Here is a 25,317-nt window from a genome sequence, read left to right as displayed (position 1 = left end):
CAATTGCTACTTCTCAATGCAGTTCTCAAACAAGAAAAAATGCATTTGTGCCACTAGGGGGCAGTAGAACAAAAACTCTTATACAAAGTCTTTGAGAGAAACGGATACCCACGAAACTTAATAATAATAATAAAGTTGGAAGGGACCTCGGAGGTCATCGAGTCCAACCCCCTGCTCAGGCAGGAAACCCTACACCGTTTTGGACATCTCTACACACAAACAATACAAACACCCAAAGCAACACAACAACTACAACAGAACAACAAGGACCAAACGAATCACAATTCCCTACGTACAGAATGTTTCAGAGATGACAGCAAGATTACCACACCCACATGACCTCGCAGCAGCCCACAAACCAGCCTCAACTCTCAGACATATTGTCAAAACCTAAGGAGCAAATAACACCCACACCAATTTACATCACACAAAAAGGTATTTAAAGGCCAGTGCTCTGACAGATGAGCACAGTTCAAAGCGCACTGAAGGTGTCCCCTTGAATGGAGATGAAACGTTTGCAGCCAAATCGCCAAGCTCAGAGATCAAACCAACAGCCCAACATATGAAGAACGTTTGCGAGAACTAGCTATGTCTAGTCTAACAAAGAGAAGGATGAAAGAAGAAGGGGACATGATATCAGTCTTCCAATATCTGGGGGAAGTCGCAGAGAAGAAGGCGATGACCTACTTTCCTAAGCACCTAAGACAAGAAATAACAGATGGAAGCTTAACAAATAGAGATCCAACCTAGAATTAAGGAGAAATTTCCTGAAGGTGAGAACAATCAATCAATGGGAATGGCTTGCCATCAGAAATTCTGGGTGTTCCATCACTGGAGATTTTCAAGAAGAGATTAGACAGGCATTTGCCCGGAATGATCTATGTCAGTGATGGCGAACCTTTTAGAGACCGAGTGCCCAAACTACAACCCCAAACCCACTTATTTCTTGTTGGGTGCCAGGTGGGCGTAACCCACTGGGTGGACGTGGCTGTGGTGGTCATGGCAGATTGGGTGGGTGTGGCCAAGGTGGGAGTGATCACCTCGATGTTACTCGTGGGGAGAGACGCCTGTGGGGGCCGGGCAGAGTTGGGGGAGATCCAGGGGGTCTCTGGCAGGTGGGGCGGTGGGCAAGAGGCTTGTCCTGCGGGGTGAGGCGAGGCAAGGCGAGGCAGGGGTGCTATTGTCACAGGGCAAGGTGAGGCAGGGGCCGGGGCGGCCGCTGCCTGACACCATCAGCCCCTGCACACAGAGGCCAGAGAGCGCATGGGTGCTGGGATGCATCCGGCCATGTGGGACCTTGGCAAGTTAGCAGGCGGTTGGTTGAAGAGGGATGGTTGCCATCTCCGGGGCATGGCGCGCGTGTCCACAGAGGGGGCTCTGAGTACCACCTCTGGCACGCATGCCATAGGTTCGCCACTACTGGTCTATGGTGTTCTGCTCAAGAACTACTAGAAAACCACCAAGGTCCTTTCCAACTCTCTGACACTAAGTTCTAAATTCTAAGCTCAATGTTAACTCACAAGATTATTGTGGGATTAAAACAAGAGAGACTCCCATGTATGCTATCCTGAGGTCTCAAGAGTAAAGTAAAATGCAAACATGATAACTAAATTATCTAACTATAAAGAGAAAGAGCTATACTATTTTAGAATGAACAGCTGCTCTATTTCACAAAAGGTAAATTGGTAAGTTCCAAATTACATACATCGGACCTGGCTACCTTCGAGACTGCCTCCTGCCACAGATTACCCCCCACCGACCTGTACGCTCCCACAGAGTGGGTCTCCTCAGGGTGCCGTCAGCCAGACAGTGCCGGCTGGCGACCCCAAGGGGGAGGGCCTTCTCTGTGGGAGCTCCCACCCTCTGGAACGAACTGCCCCCAGAGATCAGGGTGATCCCTGATCTCCCTTCCTTCCGCCGCGCCCTCAAGACATGGTTGTTCCAGCTTGCGGGACTGGCCTAAGGGATTTTAAAGGGGTTTTAATTACTTTTAATCAGATTAGTTTAAATATTTCTTTTTAATTAATTTTAATAGGTGTATTGTATGTTTGTATTTTATCTAATTGTTAGCCGCCCTGAGTCCGCAAGGAGAAGGGTGGGATATAAATGTAATTAAATAAAATAAAATAAATAAAATAAATACACACGTACATACACACATACATACATACATACACACATACATACATCCCCGTAAAATAGCACAGCAAGCATAATTTCTAATTATTTCCTAGGTCCTTTGCAATTTTATAATTGTAGGAAAATCAACCAACCATTCTTCCCCATTCTAGGTTTCTCTTAGCTTGCTTCTGCTGTGGTTAAAGAAACATTTCTACTCACTTGACAAAACTATCCAGCAAATCGACATTTTTTCGATCGCTCACAAATTCCCCAATCATTTTCTTGTCCAGTCTCGGATTTTCTCTCAGCCACTTAGCCACTTGATTGTTGTCCATTGGGATAGACAAGAGATTTTTCTCCTGAAGAAGCTGTATTCCTTTTTTGGGCTTTTGATTGAACTGCTCTGAGCCACTTATCAAGAGCTTTAAAAAGTCAAACGAATGAATTGATTGAGTTATACTTTATAGTGAGATTGCTCTTGTACAAATCATATACTGTCTGTACAGAGAGTATGTTCTTCTTTAATCTTTAGATTTGGAGACCACTTTTAGACCTTATTCCACACAATCAGTTTTACATTAGTAAAATTCAATATAGTCATTTTCTTGCTTAGCAACGATTTAGAAATACATTGGCTAATAAAACAATTTTGACCAATGCCCATGCTTATACCACTTTCTATGCCTGATAACAGTACATGCTGGACTAAGAGTAATGCTGCATGAGAGAACTTTAAATGAGACAGCAGCAACCAAGTGATCTTTGCAACATCTCCCTCTCTCTCTCTATTCTTTCTTAAGAAACAATTTCACTTCCAATTTAAGGAACAGTTTGCTATCTTCTTAATGGACTTTTGATGACACTAGGACTGAAATGATAATGCTTTATGGATGTGTTTATAGACAAGAGACGGGATGGGGAAGAAGAGATCATTTATTGTATATTAAGAGTACGTGATAAACTAATAAAATTGTTTATATTTGCGATAAGGCGGGAAGTCACTTCTTTATATGTTTTTTCTTCATTTATATTCTTGCTTTTCTTTCTATTTCTCTATTTATCCTTCCTTCTTTCTTTCTATTCTTCTACAAGTAGTCCTTGCTTAACCACTTCTTTGGTTTAGTGACAGTTTGAAGATGGTGCTAAAAACGTGGCTCAAGACCGGTTCTTGCTTATGATTATCGCAGGATCCTCAACAGTCACGTGATCATGATTTGGGCATTTGGCAACCGTTGCACATTTATGACATCCTGCAGTCACATGATCTCTGAGGAAGACGGGGGTTTAAGAATGGCATATTCAGATTTGATCCCCCTTTCTTCTTTTATGCCTATATATACTATTGTACTTAAGAATAAACTCCACATCTTTACTGTATGCATAATGACCATATACGTATAGATGCTTCAGAAACAACATGTCATACCTTTTTTTTATTCTTAATCATGATCAGTTCTTGTGTTGTAGGCAGGAAGCAGGAAAATCGAGTAGGCTTTCTCGGGACGACCTTTTCTGCTAAAACAAAATTTGTCTGCTTTTACAGTAGAGCCTTTCAAATAGCTAGCATTGCTGATAATAATCAATGAAAACAATTTTAAACTTCACAACCCAGCAGTGCTGCACTTTTTTATCAGCCACAATTCTGACAGAGATTATTAGTTAACAACAACAAAAAAAACAACAACCAGGATCTTGAGATTCAGCTGTATATATTAAAATAAGAGGAGGGACAATACAAAAAAATACTTTCTAGAATTTTGCAGTAGAAATACAATAAAGTCCCAACCACTGAAAAAAGGATGAAAGGGATGTATAGCAGTATACTATGTATGAGATAAAACACCAAATATACCATACATATACAGTATATGGTACACATATATACCATACTAATATATGAAAAGTCCCCAAATCATTCACCAGTCTTATTCACAGCCAACTAGAATGATGTACGACAAAACCAAGTCCATTATTATTTATATGCTTCACTGTTCCCCTGCTAAACTAAAAATCAGATTTACCTGTATCTTTTTCCATGTCTGAATTCACGCAGTCTTGCTGTTTCAAGTAGGAGGTCACCAAGCAGTCATTACTCGATGGACACGTCTCCGGTAATTCTGCACTGGATGATTTAAGTTTTGTTTGCAGTTCTTCAGAAACTATAGGATAAGAAAAGTGTCTGTCTGTCTATCATCTGTTTTTGTAGGCCACATATTTTTATGATTCTCAATGGCTTACAATGCATAAAACTAAAACTAAAAACATCCATAAAGATACTGGTGAAAACAAAAAGCAATTCAAAGCATTAAATAACGCTTATAACAATTATTGCTATTATTAGCAATCACTGCTGCTCAAATGCCCTCTTAAAGAGGGCTATCTTTATTATTTTACAAATGAGTAATGAGGTTATTAATGTTCAAGTGGGTACATATAACAAAAGGCACTCCCTCAAATATTGGTGTCCCAAATGTGTATGTCCCTTGCTAAATTTGACTGCAAAATTAAAAATGAAAGTAGACCTTGAACGGGAAAATTCCACAATAGACATTAAGCAGGTCTCAGAGTTCATAGACGTAATTGCCTATGGACAATTACGATGGACAACATGGAACAGAACAATTGTTGCCTGCAACAAGGTCAAGAGTGGCACATGTCACCATCTGGTTAAGAAGAAGATATCAAATAAAGGATTTCTCACTTGCTTCTCTGATGTTATTGACAATTTCTGTGTTTGGTTTTAGTATTTCTTTCTCTTGCTGATATATGCCCCTGAGTACTTTGGCTTGGCATCGTGCTTCAATCTGATCAGTCACCGTCAACAATGCTTCAAGTGACAGCAAATGAGTAGTGTACAGTTGTCCAGAAACGGGAAAAGCATTCTGAAAAATCAAGCACAAATAAGGCTATATCTCCAACTGCATATGGAAATTTAAATACAGCTTCTATTTAACTTAGTTCTCTACACAGCTATTCAAGCCTTCATAACTTTTTGCCATCCTTAAACCTAAGTCCCCACAAGATTAGGGTTGTTTTTTTGTATCTTAAAACACTGTTGACTCAGTACATAAAGCTACATTTCTACTCAGAAGATTTTACGTACTTTGTGGGGGGAATATACGCTTGCTGAACTATTTACATTAATATTCCTACTAGAAAAATCTGAAATACGGGTAGTCCTTACGATACAACCACAGTAGAGTTCCTATTACGGTTGCATGTTGCAAGTGAAGCATCTCGCTTAACAATCCCCCAACCCTGCTCTCACCACAGCAATCGTTAAACTAATGTGCAGGTTGTTAAGTGGAGCATGGGATGCCTCAGGAGTAGGGGATGCAGGCCTTGTACAGGCCCATGGCCATCTGTCTCAGTACTCCAAAAGCCTCCTGAGACATCTCTCCCTCCACATAGTGTGCCTTGGAGGGATCCAGGCCTTTGCCTGCTCCTACTGGTTCCCAAACCTTAGGCCTGGTTCCCACCTCACCGGCCCAAATACCCTCCTCCTCACTTATCTTTTGAAGAGCTCTGAGGCCTTCCAGAGTGTTGGAACGAATTGCTGCCCTGCTGTGCAAGTTCGTTAAGGCAGCAAAATGGAGGGGTTTCTCTTGTAGCTATCCACAGGGGCAAAATGGCAGCTATTTCTGGATTGCTGCCCTGAGGCCCAGTAACAAACCATTCCGTTTTGCTGCCTTAACGAACTGGCACAGTGCTGCAGAAAGATTCTAAAAGGCAGCAAAATGGAGCACTATGTACCATGGTACAATTCCAGAATCATGCCATGCGGCCGAGCAACAAAATAATCCATTTTAGCACTATGGAAAGCTTCGGAGCTCTTCAAAAAGTAAGTGAGGGAAAATGGTGGAGCCTGTTGGAGTGGGAGTCAGGCCTAAGGCTAGTGGGGAGTCGTTGGGGGAGGGGAATGCTTTTAGGGCCAGGGTGGGCGAAAAAGGTAAGTGGGGTTGCTGCAGTGTCCCCTACGGTTGGTCGTAAGAGTGAATGAACATGGGGGCGTTGCAGCAGCTACTACTTTGAGACCAGGTCATAAGTAGCTTTTGGGGGGATCCGCCTAACTTTGAACGGCTGTTAACCGACCGATTTTAAGTTGTGGATTACAGTAATTATAAGATGCCCATCCCACACACAGAGTAGAAATCTGGTGGAAATGCTCCATTCACTGGGTATCCATGTATTAGTTGTATAATTTGGACATTTCCAAATCTCTGTTCTATATTTAAAAAATGATATCCAATATAGGATATCTAGAAATTTGTTTGACCACAGTCTAAGCAGGCATATCTCAGAGTATATCTGAAAATAACTGATATCTCCATTATTTATAACCATGCTTAGATTGTGGTCAACCAAATCTCTAGATTGTCTCCCTGTTTTTTTTCACATTGTCCTCAGCATTATGATCAGGTAGGTAATAGCTGATCATTAAATCAGGTTTTTTTAACCATTTTTTGTTATGGATTCCTTTGCAGATCTGGTGAAACCCAGGATTCCTTCTTAGAAATATGTATTTAAATACACAAAATAAAATAATGAAACAAAAAAAAATTCTTCCCAATTCATGGATGCTCTAAAATCTGTCCAAGGAGCCCCAGGTCTAGAAATTCACTGCAAATTTAATTTACATTTGTGGCTAGGTATTCCCATCCACAGTGATACTGTGAAAGAATCTGAACTTCCATTACTTTCTATTAGATTTTATACCGTGCTTGATAAAAAGAGAAATCACAGTAGTTAGGAATTCCTCATGTGGTATTCCCAGTTCCAAACTTTCATATTTTGTACAAGAAAACAGTAAGGATAATTGACTAAATAGTACACACCTAACCAAGTAGGGAGATTTTGTCCTCAGTGTCAAACTGACTTTAAAGAAAGCATTCTGGAAACAGCATGCCAGTGATCAGAATCATAGTCCAAAATGATTTTTTTTTCCTACGCACAGACCTAACATCTATTTTCTCTCCCCCATAAACAGGCTAAATTCAAGCATATATTACTGCAGTTAGATTTCAACGCATTTCCACCAACAATCATGGTTAAGTTTTAAAGCCTGATTACAGTATGAGGTATTTTTCTGAAGAAAAGGTACAAGACTAGAAATGGCCATTCCAACTGAATTTCTCTTCAGAAAATGTTCCTACCTAGAGTAAAGATTTTAAAAAGCCTCTACTTAAGGTGATGTTCTGAAGCACTTCTAGAGTATAGAAAAGCTTTGACCGGGTTATAGAGTGAATGAGAAAGGAGGGTAGAACTTGTGAGTCAAACTGGGAACTTCTGCAGCCTTTTGGAGAAGTTTCCTAGATTTTTTCCTTACAAAATAAACATGGATTATTATTTTTGGGCTTGTAACTGTACTGAAAACTCCCAAGAAATTCTTCCTCAGGACCTTGGATAGCAGCTTGCTGAGGTCTTCAAAAAGGTTAGCACAGTAGTAGTCACAATCATAGTTAATGTAGAGTTCAGTTACAAAGCTAGGAATCCTCCATAGCTGAACTATAGCCTCCAGGGCCATCTCCTTCATTTCATAAATCATCTTGGGGCTTTCCACTGTGATGATCTCCATCAGTTTCTTGATATACATCTGGCAGAAAGATACAGGATATAGTTCAGTTTATAGGATATATATGTGATTCATATATATATATATATATATATATAACACAGGTGAATATTATACGTGATACTTTCTTTTCTTGGTCTCTACTCTTACTTTTCTTTTCTTTTCTTTTTTTTAGTTTTTATTTTTCCTTTTTTTCCACTATACAACAAAAATAAAACTGAAAAAATACATTTTTTTCCCTTAACAAAACTGTGTTATACATCTCTGGTATAGGGTTTCCTGCCTGAGCAGGGGGTTGGACTAGATGACCTCCAAGGTCCCTTCCAACTTTATCATCATTATTATTATTATATATTATTTACAATTTATTTACATCAGTAATCATGTATTTTTCTTTCTTTGTTCTAGCCAATCATAACATTTGTTCCATATTTCATAAAATTCTGTTGCCTCCTTGTCTTTTAATTCTAGCGTAAGTTTATTCATTTCCGCGCATTCAAGAATTTTGTATATAATCATATCGTTTGTAGGTATGTTTTCACCCTTCCAACACTGAGCGTATACTATACGGGCTGCTGTCAATATATGTATAATGATGTGTTGGAGTTGCTTTTCCATCTTTGAATTTATTATACCCAGAAGAAATAGTTCAGGTTTGAATTCAATTTGCATCTTGGTTATCTCCTGTATCCAGTGCCCTATCCGTTCCCAATAGCTCTTTGCTTTGGGGCACAGCCACCACATGTGATAGAATGTTCCTTCCTTATTTTTACATTTCCAGCATTCCAGATTCATATTTTTGTACATTTTGGCCAATCTTGCCGGTGTTAAATGCCATCTACAGAATATTTTGTATTGATTTTCCCTATATGCAGTTGACAGTGTCAGTTTGCAATTTATGTTCCATAATCTTTCCCATTCTTCCAGATTCATATTTCGGCCCACATTTCTCGCCCATGTGATCATTGGCCCTTTCACTATTTCTTCTACTCTTACTTTTCTATTCCAGGCTTTGCAATTGGAGTTTCAAAACAATGACACATTTTGATTATAAAATGTATCATGATAAACAATTACATTAGAATAAAAGAACACAAAAATGCAAGCATATGAAGATTTCTAGTGAGCGTTTTAATGATACAGAATATTTTTTTTCAAAACGTCCCCAGACCTTCCCCCAAATGGGAATAATTTCTTCCAAAGATTAGGTAACATACTTCAAGAGGCTCACCTCCAGTTGGAATTTCAGATGCTCTCTCATTTTCTCAAATAAAAGGAAACAAACCCTCAGGGAAGCTGCATATAAATTGAGCCGCTCCATGTTCAATAACTGGAAATGAATGGAAAGTTCAAAGATAATGAATATAAATAAATCTATTCTTTCCACCATTCCAATCTAAGCTAATTATTCCAAAATGATTTAACGTACAGGCCGTATTTTTTTAAAAAGATGAGAAAGCTATTGTGTTCATGCTTACTTGAAAGAGATACCGACATAATTCTTCTTTTACAAGTTCTAAGAGAGATGGGCAGTTTGCCACACACGTCAATTCAAGAGCAACTGTGAGTAGCTGTAGACCCATGTGTATCATCACCTCAGAATTGTGTCGGTCGTGTGGATTAGTGAGGGAGATGAGGAAACGCAGCAGTTCACGAATACAGGGCAATCCGTAAGGGACTAATGTTGTTCCTTGAAAGAGAGAACACGCAAAAACATTGCAACTACGGCACTCCAGCGCAGCATCCTTCCAATGAGTCAGAAATACATTATTCTTGATAGTGGCAAATTAATGGTATTTGGATGTTTTTAATGACATAGGGACAGTGGTGGCGAACCTAGGGCACGCGTGCCAGAGGCAGCACTCGGAGCCCTCTCTGTGGGCACACGTGCCGTTGCCCCAGCCTCGCCTCCCCCCGCGACCCCACCAGCAGCCCCCCTGGAGGAGAGTTGCTCCCGAGAGTAGCCCACATGGAGCAGCGCAGCCAAGGACATGGCAGCCAGGCAGCGTAGACAAGACTCTGCCTTCATGCCCCATCGTGCACAGTTGATGCTGTGGGGCGTGGACAGAGGGCATGGCCGCCATGGCACTACTGGGCTGCCTGGGTGATCTGTGGTGGGCCATGGAGGGGGTGAGTGGCCCTGCAGGCAGACGGGACGGAGGACGGGGTGGGGGAGGAGCGGGGGCAGGGCAGGGGGTGAAGCAGGGGGTGGGGCAAGTTTTGGGGCACTCAGTCTCTAAAAGGTTCGCCATCACTGACATAGGATGAAAACCAAAATTACTATTACATTTGCTCAATGCACTCACCCTCTTTTTGAGAACACTGAGTAAATCGTACTCCGCGAGGGTTTACGTAGTCCATGTCATGAATTGAAACGGAATCTGAGTGTTCAGTTACAGAGGTGCACTCTTCAAGAACCTCTGGGATGGATTCGACGGAGGCAGATGGAGTCTTTTCCCTCTGATGATATTCGTTCTTTAATCACAAAGATAATAAGGCAGAAAATTAGCACAGGCTAATATTGCTACACGATACAAGTCTTTCCATATACTACTTCACTGACATACATAAACCCATACACTAAAAGAAAAAAAAATCAGTCTTCTTAATTAAAATGACTCAGCTGCGGCTTGCACCTACAACAGCAGCAAATGATTTTCTGTTCCTAACCACTTTAAGAATAGTAATATATTCAACGGTAAAAGCCTTTTCAAAGTTTAAATTTCAACTTCCACCAATCTTGCCAAAGACGAGAGAAACTGGAAACTGTATTCTTAAACATTTCACAGTCATCCAGTTTGCCTATAGTCTATTCAAAGATTTATGTAGGCAATTTGTCCCACTGTAAAATTGCTCTTCATCTTAAAAGATTTGTGATCTTCATAATCCAAACCAGTCAAAATAGTGTAAGGTCAGTGCTGAAAAATAATTCTGGTAATACAAATTATGCTTGAGAAGACCTACACGGATAGCAGGTATTAATGTTTGAAATACAGGTGTTTTTTTAATTGTTTTTAATTGTAATAATTATTCTGCAAGTTTCATAAAAAAAGTAGATTGGAAATCAAATGCATACACACAGAAAACTATTTTTCATCTTATTACTTTTACACTTATTTACAGGGCTATTCAGAAAATGCAGTGATGTATCCATCGCCCTGTTTTTTTGTTTCAGCCTCTTTTAGCTAATATTAATCATCGTTTTCACATGCTAGTTTCTTAATGGACTCTTCCTTTTGGTTTGGAGGGGAAATTAAAATCAAGCTACTTAAAATTACACTGCTGGCTAACTGAATAAAATAAAAGTACTGTTTGGTCTGCTGAGCTGTAAAGGAAATCCATACCTGTAGTTCTAACTGCTCTCTGGCTCTAAGCTCAGTTAAGGGCATTGTTGTACTGATTCCCAAAGATTTGACAAGTTGTAAATCTGTAAGATCATCCTTCGAGCGAATTGGGGGAGACAACTCTACACCACTATCAGTGACAGGACTAACTGCAGAAGACACATTTTCTGAATTTCCAGATGAAATTGGAGAAGGTACATCAGTGACATTGTCCTCACCTGTGAACGATAAATAGCAGCAATGTTAATCATATCTTTATTTATAGTACAGTATCCTCTTTCTATTTTTTGTATCTGGTATACGTGCACCGTTATCCATTATTTCAGGCAATATAACAAGGGGTGGCCTACCTCAGGGCTTTTCAACCTTTTCACCCATTGTACCACTTTTAGGATATGGCAACATCCGAGTACCACCAGTCGCCTAGCAAGGTGTCAAAAACTTGATGACCCCCCCCAAAAGGAAAAAAGTGATGAAGTACAGGTATTCCTCAACTTACAACAGTTTGCTTAGTGACTGTTTGAAGTTACAATGGCACTGAAAAAAGTGCCCCCCAAGCCACAGCCGACCAAGACACCTGCCTGCCCACCCAGCGGTGCTCTTCCTCCTATCTGAGGTTTCCATTGTTGTGAGCATTTCTGTTGAGAATTGGCAGCGGGGGTGGAGTGGGAGGTGTTTGGTTTTTATTCCCCCCCCCATCTGCTGGGTGGTTGCAGCAGGTTTTGGACACTTCACATGACCCTGGGACACTGTGACCGTCATAAATATGAATCAGTTGCCAAGCATCTGAATGTAAATCACAAGACCCTGGAGATGCTGCAACATTCCAGCTGATCGGCGCTTCTTCAGGGCTCAGCAGAAGCACCAGGATCAGTGCTGCTTTCCAGCTGGAGCCTGGTGCTGATCCTGGCGCTTCCGCTGAGCCCTGACAGCCCCGAAGAAGCACCGATCAGCTGGAAAGCGGCACTGATCCTGGCGCTTCCGCTGAGCCCTGATAGCCCTGCAGCTCCAGGCATCTCTTGCTCAGGCTTGTGCGGTGCTGCCACCGGTTTAGCTCATTCCCCTCCCCCGCTACCACTTTTCTAGGATGGTCGCGTACCACCTGTCAGGTGCCAATGTGCCACAGGTGGTACCCGTACCACTGGTTGACAAGCCCTGCATTACACCATATAAAAAGACTCTTTTTCCCACTATGTATGCTAAACCAGGGCTTTTCAACCTTTTCACTTTTAGGATATGGCAGCATTCGAGTACCACCAGTCACCTAGCAAGGTATCAAAAACATGATGACACCTCCCCCCCCCCAAAAAGGAAAAAAGTGATGAAGTACAGGTAGTCCTCGACTTACAACAGTTCGAAGTTCTTAGATCCTCACAATCTAGCACCAATTTACCTGAAAGAATGTTTCTTGTTTCGTGGAAACAGGAAAGAGGGAGCTGTTTCTCAGCGATTACCCAGAATTAGAGTACGTACATTTTAGTAAATAAAAAATTATTTGCCATACCTGTGCCATTGACAGTTGACTGTTCTATTCCTTGAGGTACCTTCGTTACGTGACAAGAGTTCCTTGGTGATCGTTTCTGCTTCTTCCATTTTGATGAGTCACTCATCCCTCCTGCTCTCATTTTCAACTGTGAATAATAAACACAGGTCTCCTGTAGCCAGAAGAATTGTGACAATATTCTATTAACTCAAAACAATACCCCTGCCAGTTTTATTTGATCCAGGGATTCATACTCCAATAGGACAGCATATATACACACAAAGAATGTAGCTCCAAATTGATTTGATGGATTTCGGAGTTCACCCGGCTTTCGGATATGTGATATATATTGACATATAAATAAAATAAATGAATAAACAAACCCTTTATTGTCAAAGTATAACAGTTCCCCAATGCAGAAAAGGAAGTATTGTTGAACCTGTTGGGAAATTGATTTCCAGAATCCCCTTTCTCAGTTAAAAGGTTGCATTCTTTTTTATTTTATTTTATTTTGAAACTGTATTCTAAAAACTTATAAACTAGAGATCCAATTTGATGTAGTGGTTAAGACAACAGGCTAGGAAACGGTTCTTGTTCCTTCTAGAGCACAAAGCGACCTGGGGCCAGTCAATCTCTCTAAACCTTAGGAAGAAGGCAATGGGCAACTAGTTTAATGAAGAGAAGGACGAGGGGGGACATGATAGCAGTGTTCCAATAGCTCAGGGGCTGCCCCAAAGAAAAGGGAGTCAAGCTATTCTCCAAAGCACCTGAAGGCAGTAGAAGAAGCAACGGGTGGAAACTAATCCAGGAGAGAAGCATCCTAGAACTAAGGAGAAACTTCCTAACAGTTAGAACAATTAACCAGTGGAACAACCTGCCTCCAGAAGCGGTGAATGCTCCAACACTGGAGGTTTTTAAGAAGAGACTGGACAGCCATTGGTCTGAAACGGTATAGGGTTTCCTGCCTGAGCAGGGGATTGGACTGGATGACCTCCAAGGTCCCTTCCAACTACTACTACTACTACTACTACTACTACTACTACTACTACTACTACTACTTCTTCTTCTTCTTCTTCTTCTTCTTCTTCTTCTTCTTCTTCTTATTATTATTATTATTATTATTATTATTATTATTATTATTATTATTATTATTATTATTATTATTATTATTAAACATCTTGCAAGAAAATAGCATGAAATTGCTAGACCTTTATGAAGATTCAAAGGCACCAAACAAAACAAAACCATTATTTAAATAAAAAAACTTTGCAAGCTAAGAATTGTGCAGGTCATCTTCAACTTACAACCATTTGTCTAGTTTGAAGTTAATGATGGTGCTGAACCAAGGGACTTACAACCTGTACCTGGAAGTTATAGCCACTGTATAACCCAGGGGTAGGCAACCTTGGCTCTTTTATGATTCGTGGACTTCAATTCCCAGAATTCCTGAGCCAGCATGGCAAAGAATGGAAACCTCTCCCTTTCCCCTCAGCATGGCTGGCTCAGGAATTCTGGGAGTTGAAGTCCACGAGTCATAAAAGAGCCAAGGTTGCCTACCCCTGGTATAACCACTGTATAATGTACCCAACAATCATGTAATCAAAATTCAGGTGCTTGGCAGCCTGCCTGTACCATAAAGGCACTTCAACTCCCTCCACCTGCCTTTGTCTCCCCATCTATGCACTTTGGGGGTCCTGCTGCCCTATGCTCCACTGTCTCAGATTACCTTCTCTGTCTTCTTGCTTCTGCTGCGGATGAGGCCTGGCCCTTCATTCCAAAAAGCCCCTTAAGCACAAACAACACTGCTGGGCTGGCTTCTTGGAGCTCCATGGCTGTTTCTGGCTGGGGCTGTTCCTTGCTTCTACTTCTCGTAGGTGTGCCAAGAAACCCAGTCCCAGTTCAGGGCATAAGCAAAAGCAAGCAAGCAATGATCTTCAGAGCTGTGACTATGGGAAACTGAGTGACAGTCCCAAGGGCTGCAGGAAGCAAAGAGGACTTACTCCTCAACTTACAAACATAACTGAGCTTAGAATTACACAAGTTGTGGCAGTCATTCAGCAGGTCACATGACCATTCCTGATTGACAACCATTTTTTTGCAGTGGCATTAACTGAACGCCACAATTGTTAAAACACTGGACTTTTTAAGTGAATCCATTTTCATCAATGGGATTTGTTTTTCTCCAATAAACACTGGAAATTGGCAAAAAAAATGCAGAAAACTGCAGTCACATCTTCTTCTTCTTCTTGTGCCATATCCGTTATCGGACGTTGGCGATCATGTTGGCGATCCTGTTTTTATCAGTAGCCGCACGAAAAAGTGCTGCTGAGTTTTGTCCAAACCAGTCCCTTAGATTTTGAAGCCACGATGTTCTTTTTCTGCCTGGACCTCGTTTGCCTTCAATCTTTCCCTGGAGGATTCAATGGAGTATGCCGTATTTTTCTGGGTGTCGCATCACATGTCCGAAATATTCTAATTTTCGTTTTTTAATTGTTTTGATGATTTCCCTGGGCTTTCCCAGGTGGCTGATCACCTCATTTCTGATCTTGTCAACCCAGCTTCTACGTAACAGCCGCCTGTAAATCCACATTTCAGATGCTTCTAGTCTCTTCAGGTGGCCTTCTGTCAGGGACCAACTCTCTACTCCATAGAGCAGGATAGCAGTCACATAGGATGCTGCAAATTGCCATAAATGCAAGCCGATTGCCAAGTACCCAGAATGGAATCATGTGACTGCAGAAGAGGAGGCTACAGCCATAGGAACGTGACAAAAAGGTTGCAAGTACCTCTGAGAAGATGCCTCGTTAAGTCAAAGAGTTACTAAGCAATTAAGTAAAGACTACCTGTAAGCAAGGAAGCAAGAAGCAGCTCCAGAGCTGCAGCACTACGAAGCCCAGCATCAGCCAGGATGCTGCAAGAAGGCAAAGCAAACGGACGGCAGCTGCAGAACTATGGTGCGCCAGGAAACCCAGCCCCAACCTGACTCAGCAGCATGACTCAAAGTGGCTTCTTGGTGCAAAGAGCCAGGGCAGATATACCATGTCAGTAGCAGGAAGCAAGGAGACCGTGAAGGTTGGCAGGAGGTCTACGACAATTGGCTGCAGCTGCCTGACCCCGCCTGCTTCACTCCAGGCCCCCCAATCCCAGCCGACCCACTGTGGGAATTTCTCCCCCGCCAGCCTTTGCTCCTCCCCTGCCACTCCTCCCCCACCGCCTAGCCCCAGGCGATTCACCGTGGGAAAAATCACCCTGGCTGATTCACCATGTGGGACAATTCACTGCAATCCTGGCCAAGAGGTGGGCCTCTGCCTTTCCATTGGTCCTGGCGCTCAGAGGGTGGGGTGGGCAGCCAAGAAAACAAACAAATAAACCATCAAACAAATCGACCCAGAGTTCTCACTGAAGGCACTTATGACCAGTCTCAAATTATCCTACTTCAGACACATTCTGCAAAGACCTAGCTTTCTGAAGAAGTATTTAATAGAAAGGTGAACAAGGATAACCAGCAGTAAGGTGGATGAACTCAGTACAGTAGTGATGGGTGGAACACCTGAAAGCTCACGTTAGAGATAGATCATCATGGAGAAAATGTATGTGTCTGCTAAGAATCAATAGCAAGGCACCCAACCAGGGCACCCAATCAATCCATCCATCCATCGGTCAGAGACACTATAGATGTCAAATGGCACATGCAGTGAAATAAATAGCCCCTGCAACAAACACGACGAGGAGGAGGAAGAGGAGAGTGCAGATGCACTTCAAAGCAAAGCAATATTCACCATTTTGGATCTTACCTTTCTTATGTTGGTCCCTACGTAGCTCTTAGGCTCCTCTTTAAACTGAGATGATCTGGAATAATATAAATAAGACAAAGGTATGCAGTCATTAAGTGTGACATCACATGACTGTGCTGCATGGCAATAGCAATGCTGTCAGTCCCAGTTGCAATGTGTGCTATAGAGCATGGAAGGGCTGTATGCTACTCATTCATTCATTCATTCATTCATTCATTCATTCATTCATTCATTCATTCATTCATTCATTCGATTTGTATGCTGCCCATTTCATCTAGAGCAGGGGTGTCAAACTCAATTTCATTGAGGGCCGCATCAGCATTGCGGTTGCCCTCGGGGGGCCGGGTGTGTGTGGCCAAGGTGGGTGCAGCCTACTGGGTGGGCGTGAATGGAGTGGGTGTGGCCTACTGGGTGGGCATGGCCAGCTCTACATCGTTCCCATCAAGGGTGCCTGTGGGGGCCTGGGCAGGAGTGGGACAGATCTGAGGGTCTCTGGCAGAAGGGGGTGGGACCAGGGCAAGTGCCAAGGCATGGTCCATTTCTTCATGCCTCACAAAGGGTGACACCTCCCCAGCATGCACCCAGGGGGTGGGGCCGCCGCGGCAGGGGCTGGTTCCTCGCTGTTTCCAGACGGCCTTGTGGAGCTAAGACTGAATGCATTTCAGCATAGATGGCCACCACAAAATTGTACATTGGCTCCCGGCCGGCCTGGGCCAGGGCCAAGGCAGAGGGGGTCGTTCCCTCACTGTTTCCAAGATGGCTTCACGGGCCACATGAAACCACTTCGTGGGCCGCATCTGGCCCCCGGGCCTTGTGTTTGACATGTCCGAATTAAGGTATAATATTGAGATCATGGAAAATAATAATTTTATTTTAGACTGCATTAATCAGACCACACTTGGAATGCCCTCTCCAGAAGGGTGCTGATGAATTGGAAAGTGTGCAGAGAACAGCAACAAAGATGGAAACTAACCAAAGAGAGAAGCAACCTAGAACTAAGGAGAAACTTCCTGACAGTTAGAAGAATTAACCAGTGGAACAACCTGCCTCCAGAAGCGGTGAATGCTCCAACACTGGAAGTTTTTAAGAAAAGACTGGACAGCCATTTGTCCGAAATGTTATAGGGTTTCCTGCCTGAGCAGGGGGTTGGACTCGATGACCTCCAAGGTCCCTTCCGACTTTTTTATTATTATTATTATTATTATTATTATTATTATTATTATTATTATTATTATTATTATTATTATTATTATTATTATTATTAATATAAAAACAGAATTTATGACCCTGAGGATTTCACTGAGCTACAACTCATTGTTGGACATGATTGTTGATGAGGATTGAATCTGCCTGTAACCATAATTCAGCAACATCAGCAGCTTTATTTCAGCCACAGATTCCCCTTCTGCACTTTGCCTCCTTGTCTGCAAAGCAGATATTTTTTTAAGAGATTCTGGCCTCACTGCTTCAGGAGTTTATACTGGGTAGGCTACCTGTCACTGCTTCTTGAACTATAGTGCTCAGAATTGGGGCACTTATCACTAGAGCAGAAATGGGTGGCAAGCTGAATGTTATTAAAGCTTTCCAGCTCTGCAGGCTGCTTGGATTTCCAGGGGTAGTACCAGTTTTTTTTTAGTTTTTAGATCACTGCTGCATTCTGAGTTAACAAGAATTTATTTTATAATACATTTAGAAGAGTAAAAATTGTCAAATAAACAAGTGCAGCTAACGAGTAGGCTGACTTGGTCGCTCAACAGCGAGACACTGGTGAAGCGGCCACAGCAGCGCCTGCATTTTCTGCGTCGCATGAGAAAAGCACATCTTCCTTCCCCTGTCCTGACCACTTTCTACAGGGGGACGATCGAGAGCATCCTGTCATACAGCATCACAGTCTGGTTTGGAAGCATCACTGCTTCAGACAGGAAGGCAGTGCAGAGAGTGGTGAGGACGGCCAAAAAGATCATTGGCAGTTCCCTCCCTCCCTCCCATCCAGCACATGAGCAGGGTCCATAAGATTATCTGGGACACTACACATCCTCTTCACAACCTGTTTTCCTTGTTACCTTCTGGGAGGAGGGGGCTTCGTGGTGTCCATAGCAGAACATCCAGATTCAGTCACAGTTTTGTTCCATACAGCATTAACCTTGTGAATTCTCAAGCTTCCTCCTTCCGTTATATATTCAAGATGGACAGTATTTAATATTTATTTGTTATGTACATGTAGGAGTGTGGGTCTATACATACGTTGTACATAGTATGTTTTAGGTGTGTGTCATGTAAGTGTTTCACTTTGAGAGCGGGCAACTAAATTTCATTTTTGATGTGGGCCGTTGTGCCCACAATAAAAAAATGACAATAAAGGTTATCTTACCTTATCTTATCTTATAAAGTGTCATGGAAAATAATGACAGTATTTGCTTTCCAAGTGCCTTTAAAAATGCAGGTGATTTATTGAGATTTAGTCAGGCCAAAGGCTGTTGAATCTCAGTCAGGTGAAAGAAAGAGGAGGCCTGCACAATAAGAACACATGTCTCTTTCGTGTTCTTTGATCAGTTTCTCGTTTTCCTGGAGATCCTAAGACTCGAAATTTAGGGCAGTCTTTAATTACTGAAGCCATCATTTTTCACGGATTTGTGTTATTCCTATCACCTGATATAACATTGCTCAGTTTCATATATTTTATCCTTACTTATTGTCAATCTATCAGTGAAGAAGATACATTTTGGTGAAAGGACGAGCTTTGCAAGGACCTGGTAATAGTTGGGAGTAGAGTTTGTTACGTATATACATAAACACTAACATGTTTGGAAGTGTGCGATCTTCCCGCCCTTGAAGGGCCGTCTGAGCAGTACTGAGACAAACACAAGAAAGTTTACCTTGTGAAGAGCAGCTGTACCATGTCGACCAGAGTATGCTCTGCAGATTTTCTCAATAACTCTGAAGACAAAAACAAATAACACAGGTATCATTATCCCATGTGATATTATCTAGAGGCTTTTTCGTGTAGACTTCCCCTCCAAGTGTTGTTTACAAAGGATTACTAGAAATTTATTAAAACCAATCCAGGCTCAGCTGTACAGAAAGAAAAGGAAAGATATACCAAGTAGCTAGAGGAATGTAGAGATAAGAAAGGAAAAGACACACAGGAGCAGGAAATGATTAGCTAAGTCTACTACTTTTCTAAATAAAAAAATAAATAAATTAAAGAATGTTATCAATTTCACACATTTAGCGTATTTTATGTTTGTTTATTTATTTTCCAGCATTCGGACTTACTAATAAATACGGAAATAATATGTGCCAAAATAACATGAATGTTTATGATTGGCTTGTTTACGCTGCAGACCTACCACTAAGCCTCATCTCAAAGCATATACGGAAGCAAGACTGCATGATTTCACACACGGATTCATTTGTGAGATGAGCTCCAACCGGAGCGAGGAGGAGAGTCCTCAAGACCTGAAAGAAGAACAAATCAATATGAAATGTTGTGTTCCAATCACATTTTAATACCACAGACATTCATAGGAGGTAACAAAGAAACATTTTAAATATCAGCTAAACAGTGGAAGAATGCTTCTTTTAAGTATCATTCAGACCAAAGTTCCCCAACATTTCCAGCTTTGAGGACCGGGGGCAGGTGGAGGGGTATGCGTGAGCGGCTGGCAAGCACGCATGTACGAGCACAGCTCCATTTACACAAGTGGCATGCACACATACCCACAGCTCACATGAACGGAGCACATGTGCACGTGCTTGCCTACTGCTCACACAAGTGAGGATGCACGTCCATGTGCTCGGTTCAATAAAGTCTGACACCTTGGGAAATGATGCAATATTTCCTTTTTTTAACTTGGCCTATCCACAGGGAGATTTTCTTGCAGAATGCATTAACTTTGTCTCCCATGATAAACACGTTATGACTGTGGCCCTGGAGCAACCAATTAATTCATTTAGCTTTTTAAATGTGTCAGCCAAATAGCCAACACAGGACACCCAGAAGACATTTTTAAATTTTTCTGCTAGGGGTGATGAAACATTTCCTGATGAATGTTTCATCACCCCTAGCAGAAAAGTTTAAAAATGTCTTCCGGGTGTCAGGAACAGGCGCGTTTCATCTTGTAGCGCGAATAATCTCAATAATGTTTCACCTCTCGACAGCCAACGTACTTCTGTATGAAAGAGTGCTATGCTCGGAATCCAAATCCTTTCATAATTGTCGGAATAAACATCATTCAATAGCCGGCTTTTGATCAAATGTAATATAGTATAATAGGATCTCGGAGTCCTAGTGGGCAATCACTTAAATATGAGCCAGCCGTGTGCTGCAGCTGCCAAAAAGGCCAACACAGTGCTAGGCTGCATTAACAGAGGGATAGAATCAAGATCACGTGAAGTGTTAATACCACTTTACAATGCCTTGGTAAGGCCACACTTGGAATACTGCATCCAGTTTTGGTCACCACGATGTAAAAAAGATGTCGAGACGCTAGAAAGAGTACAGAGAAGAGCAACAAAGATGATCAGGGGACTGGAGGCTAAAGCATATAAGGAAAGGCTGCTGGAATTGGGTATGTCTAGTTCAATGAAGAGAAGGACGAGGGGGGACATGATAGCAGTGTTCCAGTATCTCAGGGGCTGCCCCAAAGAAGAGGGAGTCAAGCTATTTTCCAAGGCGCCTGAAGGCAGGACAAGAAGCAACGGATGGAAACTAATCAAGGAGAGAAGCAACCTAGAACTAAGGAGAAACTTCCTGACAGTTAGAACAATTAACCAGTGGAACAACCTGCCTCCAGAAGCGGTGAATGCTGCAACACTGGAAGTTTTTAAGAAGAGACTGGACAGCCATTTGTCTGAAATGGTATAGGGTTTCCTGCCTGAGCAGGGGGTTGGACTGGATGACCTCCAAGGTCCCTTCCAACTTTATTATTATTGTTGTTGTTGTTGTAGCATCCTCCAAAATGTCATGTAACAATGGGCTCATCCGTTTAGAAGCAAGTGCATGTCTATGCAAGATACAATGATTTGAAACAATGGAACTATTTCTTGTCTTAACTCATCCTATCAACGCCTGAAGTTCTTCCTGAAATAGCTGATGCACCATCGGAACAAATGGCTACACACCAAGTCCATAATATTCCATAATTTGTTCACTGAAAAAACTGTCAATTATTGTGCATATTTCTTTCCCAGTCTTTCTGCCAGGCAGTGTTCCAGTATACCGTCTGAATCAGGAATATGCACAAAGACAGTTACTTGCGTTTCACCAGCAATGCCAGTGCTTTCTTCCAATTCAAATGCAAATTTTTCTGCTGCTGTGATTTTTTTTCCACCACTTGTTGAGTAACATCCACAGCCATACCTTATATTCGCCTTTGGGCAGTCAGAACATGGAATATCAAGAATAGCATCAGTCATTTTTTTCATCAAAGGGAACTGAAGCAACTGCAATGGCAAGAGGGAACCACAACTTCTTCAACGATTGTGTGAGGCTTATTTCATTTCGCTGCTATCAAGGACAATTTATAAGATGCTTCCAGACATTGTTTTTCAAGATGGTTGTGGACTTCACTGAAAGTAGCACAATGTTTTTATAAGTTCGTCTCTCTTCTTTACGAAAAAAGGCTACGGGCTTTTTGGTGCGCTATGTTTTGTTGTTAAATGTCTCTGGAGCAAAGGCGGCTTCACGGAATGCTCGAATAGTACTTCATTGCAGATAACACAAACAGGAAGCTGCGGGTTGTTTTCTTCCCACAAAATAAAATTCACACTTCAAATAATGTTCACTGTATTTTCGATTAGGTTGCCAATTTTAATTTCTTCGGTGGCGGTTCCTTTGATGAATCACTTTCCTTTTGCACTGACGAAAGTATGATGAATTTATCCATATTTATTAATGTGCACCACTACGTTGGTCTCACACCGCCACACTAAGCGGTAGCAAAACTGAATAACTGGAAAGGAGAAAAATGACAATCCAGATCAGCGGTTCTCAACCTATGGGTCGCGACCCCATTTGGGGTCGATCGACCATTTCACGGGGGTCGCCAAGCAAGGCTGTCCGCCATTTTTTTCCCTTTTCCGGAGGGTGCCTTACCTCCCTTGGGCTGGGCCAGCTGGTGGTCGGCCTGCTCCGTCTCTGCCGCCTGACAGCTACGCCTCGGCTGGCGCAGGGGGCGGAACCACGCATGCGCGGCGCTCCCGGGCAGGGAAAGTCAACTTACGACCGGTTGGGTAGTCCTCAACTTACGACCGGTTTAGTCCTCGACTTACGACCGGTTTAGTCCTCGACTTACGACCGGTTTAGTCCTCGACTTACAACCGGTTGGGGATCGCGGCATTAAAAAGGTTGAGAACCACTGATCCAGATGGTGAGGAGAAATCTAATGACCTGTCATGATTGGTAAAGATAGGCGGATAGGAGTGGAGTCGACGTATCAGCCCAGAATAGACATTTGACATTGAAGTTTCCTGCCTTTTCTTGTATGTTCTCCGGCTATTTTGAGCGCAAGAAGGAATGATGAATCATCGGTTGAAAGCCTTCAGCTCCTCCACAGAAAATGGGGAAAGAAATCCATGGCAAGTCTTTCCAATCCAATGAATAATACCGTACATGATGACTCATGCATTTGACTGCATTTCATATTCAAAACACTGAGAAAAGTCTAATGGTATTATCTTGTTTAGGACGATGTCGCTGTACCACCTGCCATGTGCCAAAGTAACACCAGTGATATGCATACCACCGATTGAAAAACACCAGTCTAGAACATCTGAATCAACTTACTCCCCCAAAAAACTAACCATTCAACGGTTTCACATTCTTTTCCTAATAAAATTAGAAAATGTTTACTAAAGATGTTCAATTTTTGTGTGTCATATGTTTAGTCAGAATCTCTTAACAGGATTCCCATGAATTCAGATGAAGTTCTGATCACAATGTACATCACAGTTTTGCAGGATACATATAATCCAAAAGATTTCCACCGTGTCCAGCATACCTGCAAGATCTTCATCAAGACAACCTCATCACTTGCAGGATCTGTGCCCACAAATCGGGCATGTGTTACAGCATCTGCCACGTTTTCCATTCCCTCAGCTGTGCCCTCATGATTCGAATCTATGAACACAAAATAATGTTTAATAAACAAAGTTCAGAGTAAACAGACTTTTCAGTAAAATATGCCACATTTATATTCATGGGGGGATATTAAGTGACGACTACCTTCATTATCAATATTTTTATTTTTAGCCATATAAAATACAAAACATAATCCTATTTATTATAAAAACCAATCAGAATTTCAGTTTTTCTGGGATCATAAATATATAATTCTCAGGGAAAGAATGGTTCTCTAAGTCATCAGTTTTAGTTGAGAATAAAATTGAAAATATTCTCAATCCATACCTATTAGTCCATATGAAAGGAATTTGTTTACTGATGTCAGAGCCAGTCCAGTAATCGGGCCTGTAGTATCTTCTGATCGAATAACTTCCAGAAAAGGTCGAAGAAAAACAATAGCTTCAATGGCTGAAAGTTCTAAATCAGAAGACAAAATTAAACATCATAAAAATTACTTGTACAACAGGGAAAAGATTCCTCCAGTGAAGTTAGAATCATGCTGAGATTCAAGTCTGGCAGCCCCAAGATGGGTTGGCTGGTTTATTTATTCACACTTATATTCAAATAAACTACACAAAGAAATTTAAAAGTTCTTTGTCTTATAATGAGGGAAAAAATTATTTGATCCCCTGCTGATTTTGTACATTTGCCCACTGACAAAGAAATGATCAGTCTATAATTTTAATGCTAGGTTTATTTTAACAGTGAGAGACAGAATAACAACAAGAAAAATCTAGAAAAACGCATTTCAAAAAAAGATATAAACTGATTTGCATTTTAATGAGTGAAATAAGTATTTGATCCCCTTTCAATCAGCAAGATTTCTGGCTCCCAGGTGTCTTTTATAAGGTAACGAGCTGAGATTAGATTAGTTCTCCTAATCTCAGCTTGTTACCTGTATAAAAGACACCTGTCCACAGAAGCAAGCAATCAATCAGATTCCAAACTCTCCACTTTGGCCAAGACCAAAAAGCTGCCAATGATGTCAGGGGCAAGATTGTAGACCTACACAAGACTGGAATGGGCTACAAGCAGCTTGGTGAGAAAGTGACAACAGTTGGTGCGATTATTTGCAAATGGAAGAAACACAAAATAACTATCAATCTCCCTTAGTCTGGGGCTCCATGCAAGATCTCAGCTCGTGGAGTTTCAATGATCATGAGAACAGTGAGGAATCAGCCCAGAACTACCCGGGAGGATCTTGTCAATGATCTCAAGGCAGCTGGGACCATAGTCACCAAGAAAACAATTGGTAACACCCTACACCAGTGGTGGCGAACCTATGGCACGGGTGCCAGAGGCGGCACTCAGAGCCCTCTCTGGTGGCACGCGTGCCGTCGCCCCAGTCCTAGGTCTTCAGCTGGGTTCTATAAAACCTTTTCACTTTAGGCCTCCGCCGCCGTGTGCAAAAAAAAAAAAAAAGGTTCAATCAGTCAATTTCAACTTCTCGCAGGAAAAAAAAAAGATCTTGCAAAGTTGGAATTGATTGATTGAACTTTTTAGTCCCACCCAGTCTGCCGTTACCACCGCAGCCACGCCCATCCAATGGGCCACAAACACCCCCAATTGGCCACACCCAGCCAATGGGACACACCCAGCCAATGGGACACACCCAGCCGGCACCTGATGATGCATAAGTGGGTTTTGGGTTGCAATTTGGGCACTCGGTCTCTAAAAGGGAGGTGATCCCTGATCTCCCTTCCTTCCGCCGCGCCCTCAAGACGTGGTTGTTCCAGCTAGCGGGACTGGCCTAGGGGATTTTATAGGGGTTTTAATTACTTTTAATTGGACATATTCAAATATTTCGTTTTAATTAAATTTTTAATTAGGCATAATATGTATATATGTTAGTATTTTATCTAATTTGTCAGCCGCCCTGA

The 25,317-nt window shown here is 41.9% G+C and overlaps 1 protein-coding gene across 1 annotated transcript in view; it reads right to left on the bottom strand.

Annotated features, from left to right (window-relative positions):
- GBF1 (golgi brefeldin A resistant guanine nucleotide exchange factor 1) overlaps positions 1 to 25,317 on the bottom strand; it is a 120,266-nt gene that overhangs the window by 64,107 nt on the left and 30,842 nt on the right. The window contains exons 4-19 of the mRNA XM_015824097.1: positions 23,723 to 23,854; positions 23,316 to 23,434; positions 19,665 to 19,773; positions 19,191 to 19,251; positions 16,315 to 16,369; positions 12,542 to 12,668; positions 11,038 to 11,255; positions 10,000 to 10,168; positions 9,172 to 9,383; positions 8,925 to 9,023; positions 7,520 to 7,714; positions 4,823 to 5,003; positions 4,143 to 4,280; positions 3,548 to 3,636; positions 2,341 to 2,543; positions 549 to 597 (exon numbers count right to left, since the gene is read on the bottom strand). Of these exons, the coding sequence (XP_015679583.1) occupies positions 549 to 597; positions 2,341 to 2,543; positions 3,548 to 3,636; positions 4,143 to 4,280; positions 4,823 to 5,003; positions 7,520 to 7,714; positions 8,925 to 9,023; positions 9,172 to 9,383; positions 10,000 to 10,168; positions 11,038 to 11,255; positions 12,542 to 12,668; positions 16,315 to 16,369; positions 19,191 to 19,251; positions 19,665 to 19,773; positions 23,316 to 23,434; positions 23,723 to 23,854 (2,156 nt within the window). The remainder of the gene's footprint in view (positions 1 to 548; positions 598 to 2,340; positions 2,544 to 3,547; positions 3,637 to 4,142; positions 4,281 to 4,822; positions 5,004 to 7,519; positions 7,715 to 8,924; positions 9,024 to 9,171; positions 9,384 to 9,999; positions 10,169 to 11,037; positions 11,256 to 12,541; positions 12,669 to 16,314; positions 16,370 to 19,190; positions 19,252 to 19,664; positions 19,774 to 23,315; positions 23,435 to 23,722; positions 23,855 to 25,317) is intronic.

The sequence above is a fragment of the Protobothrops mucrosquamatus genome, unplaced genomic scaffold (assembly GCF_001527695.2).
Source record: "Protobothrops mucrosquamatus isolate PMUCROS unplaced genomic scaffold, P.Mucros_1.0 scaffold2116, whole genome shotgun sequence".
NCBI lineage: Eukaryota > Metazoa > Chordata > Lepidosauria > Squamata > Viperidae > Protobothrops > Protobothrops mucrosquamatus.
Note: the sequence above shows the minus strand (reverse complement) of the source record. Positions and strands in the feature narration are given on the sequence as shown.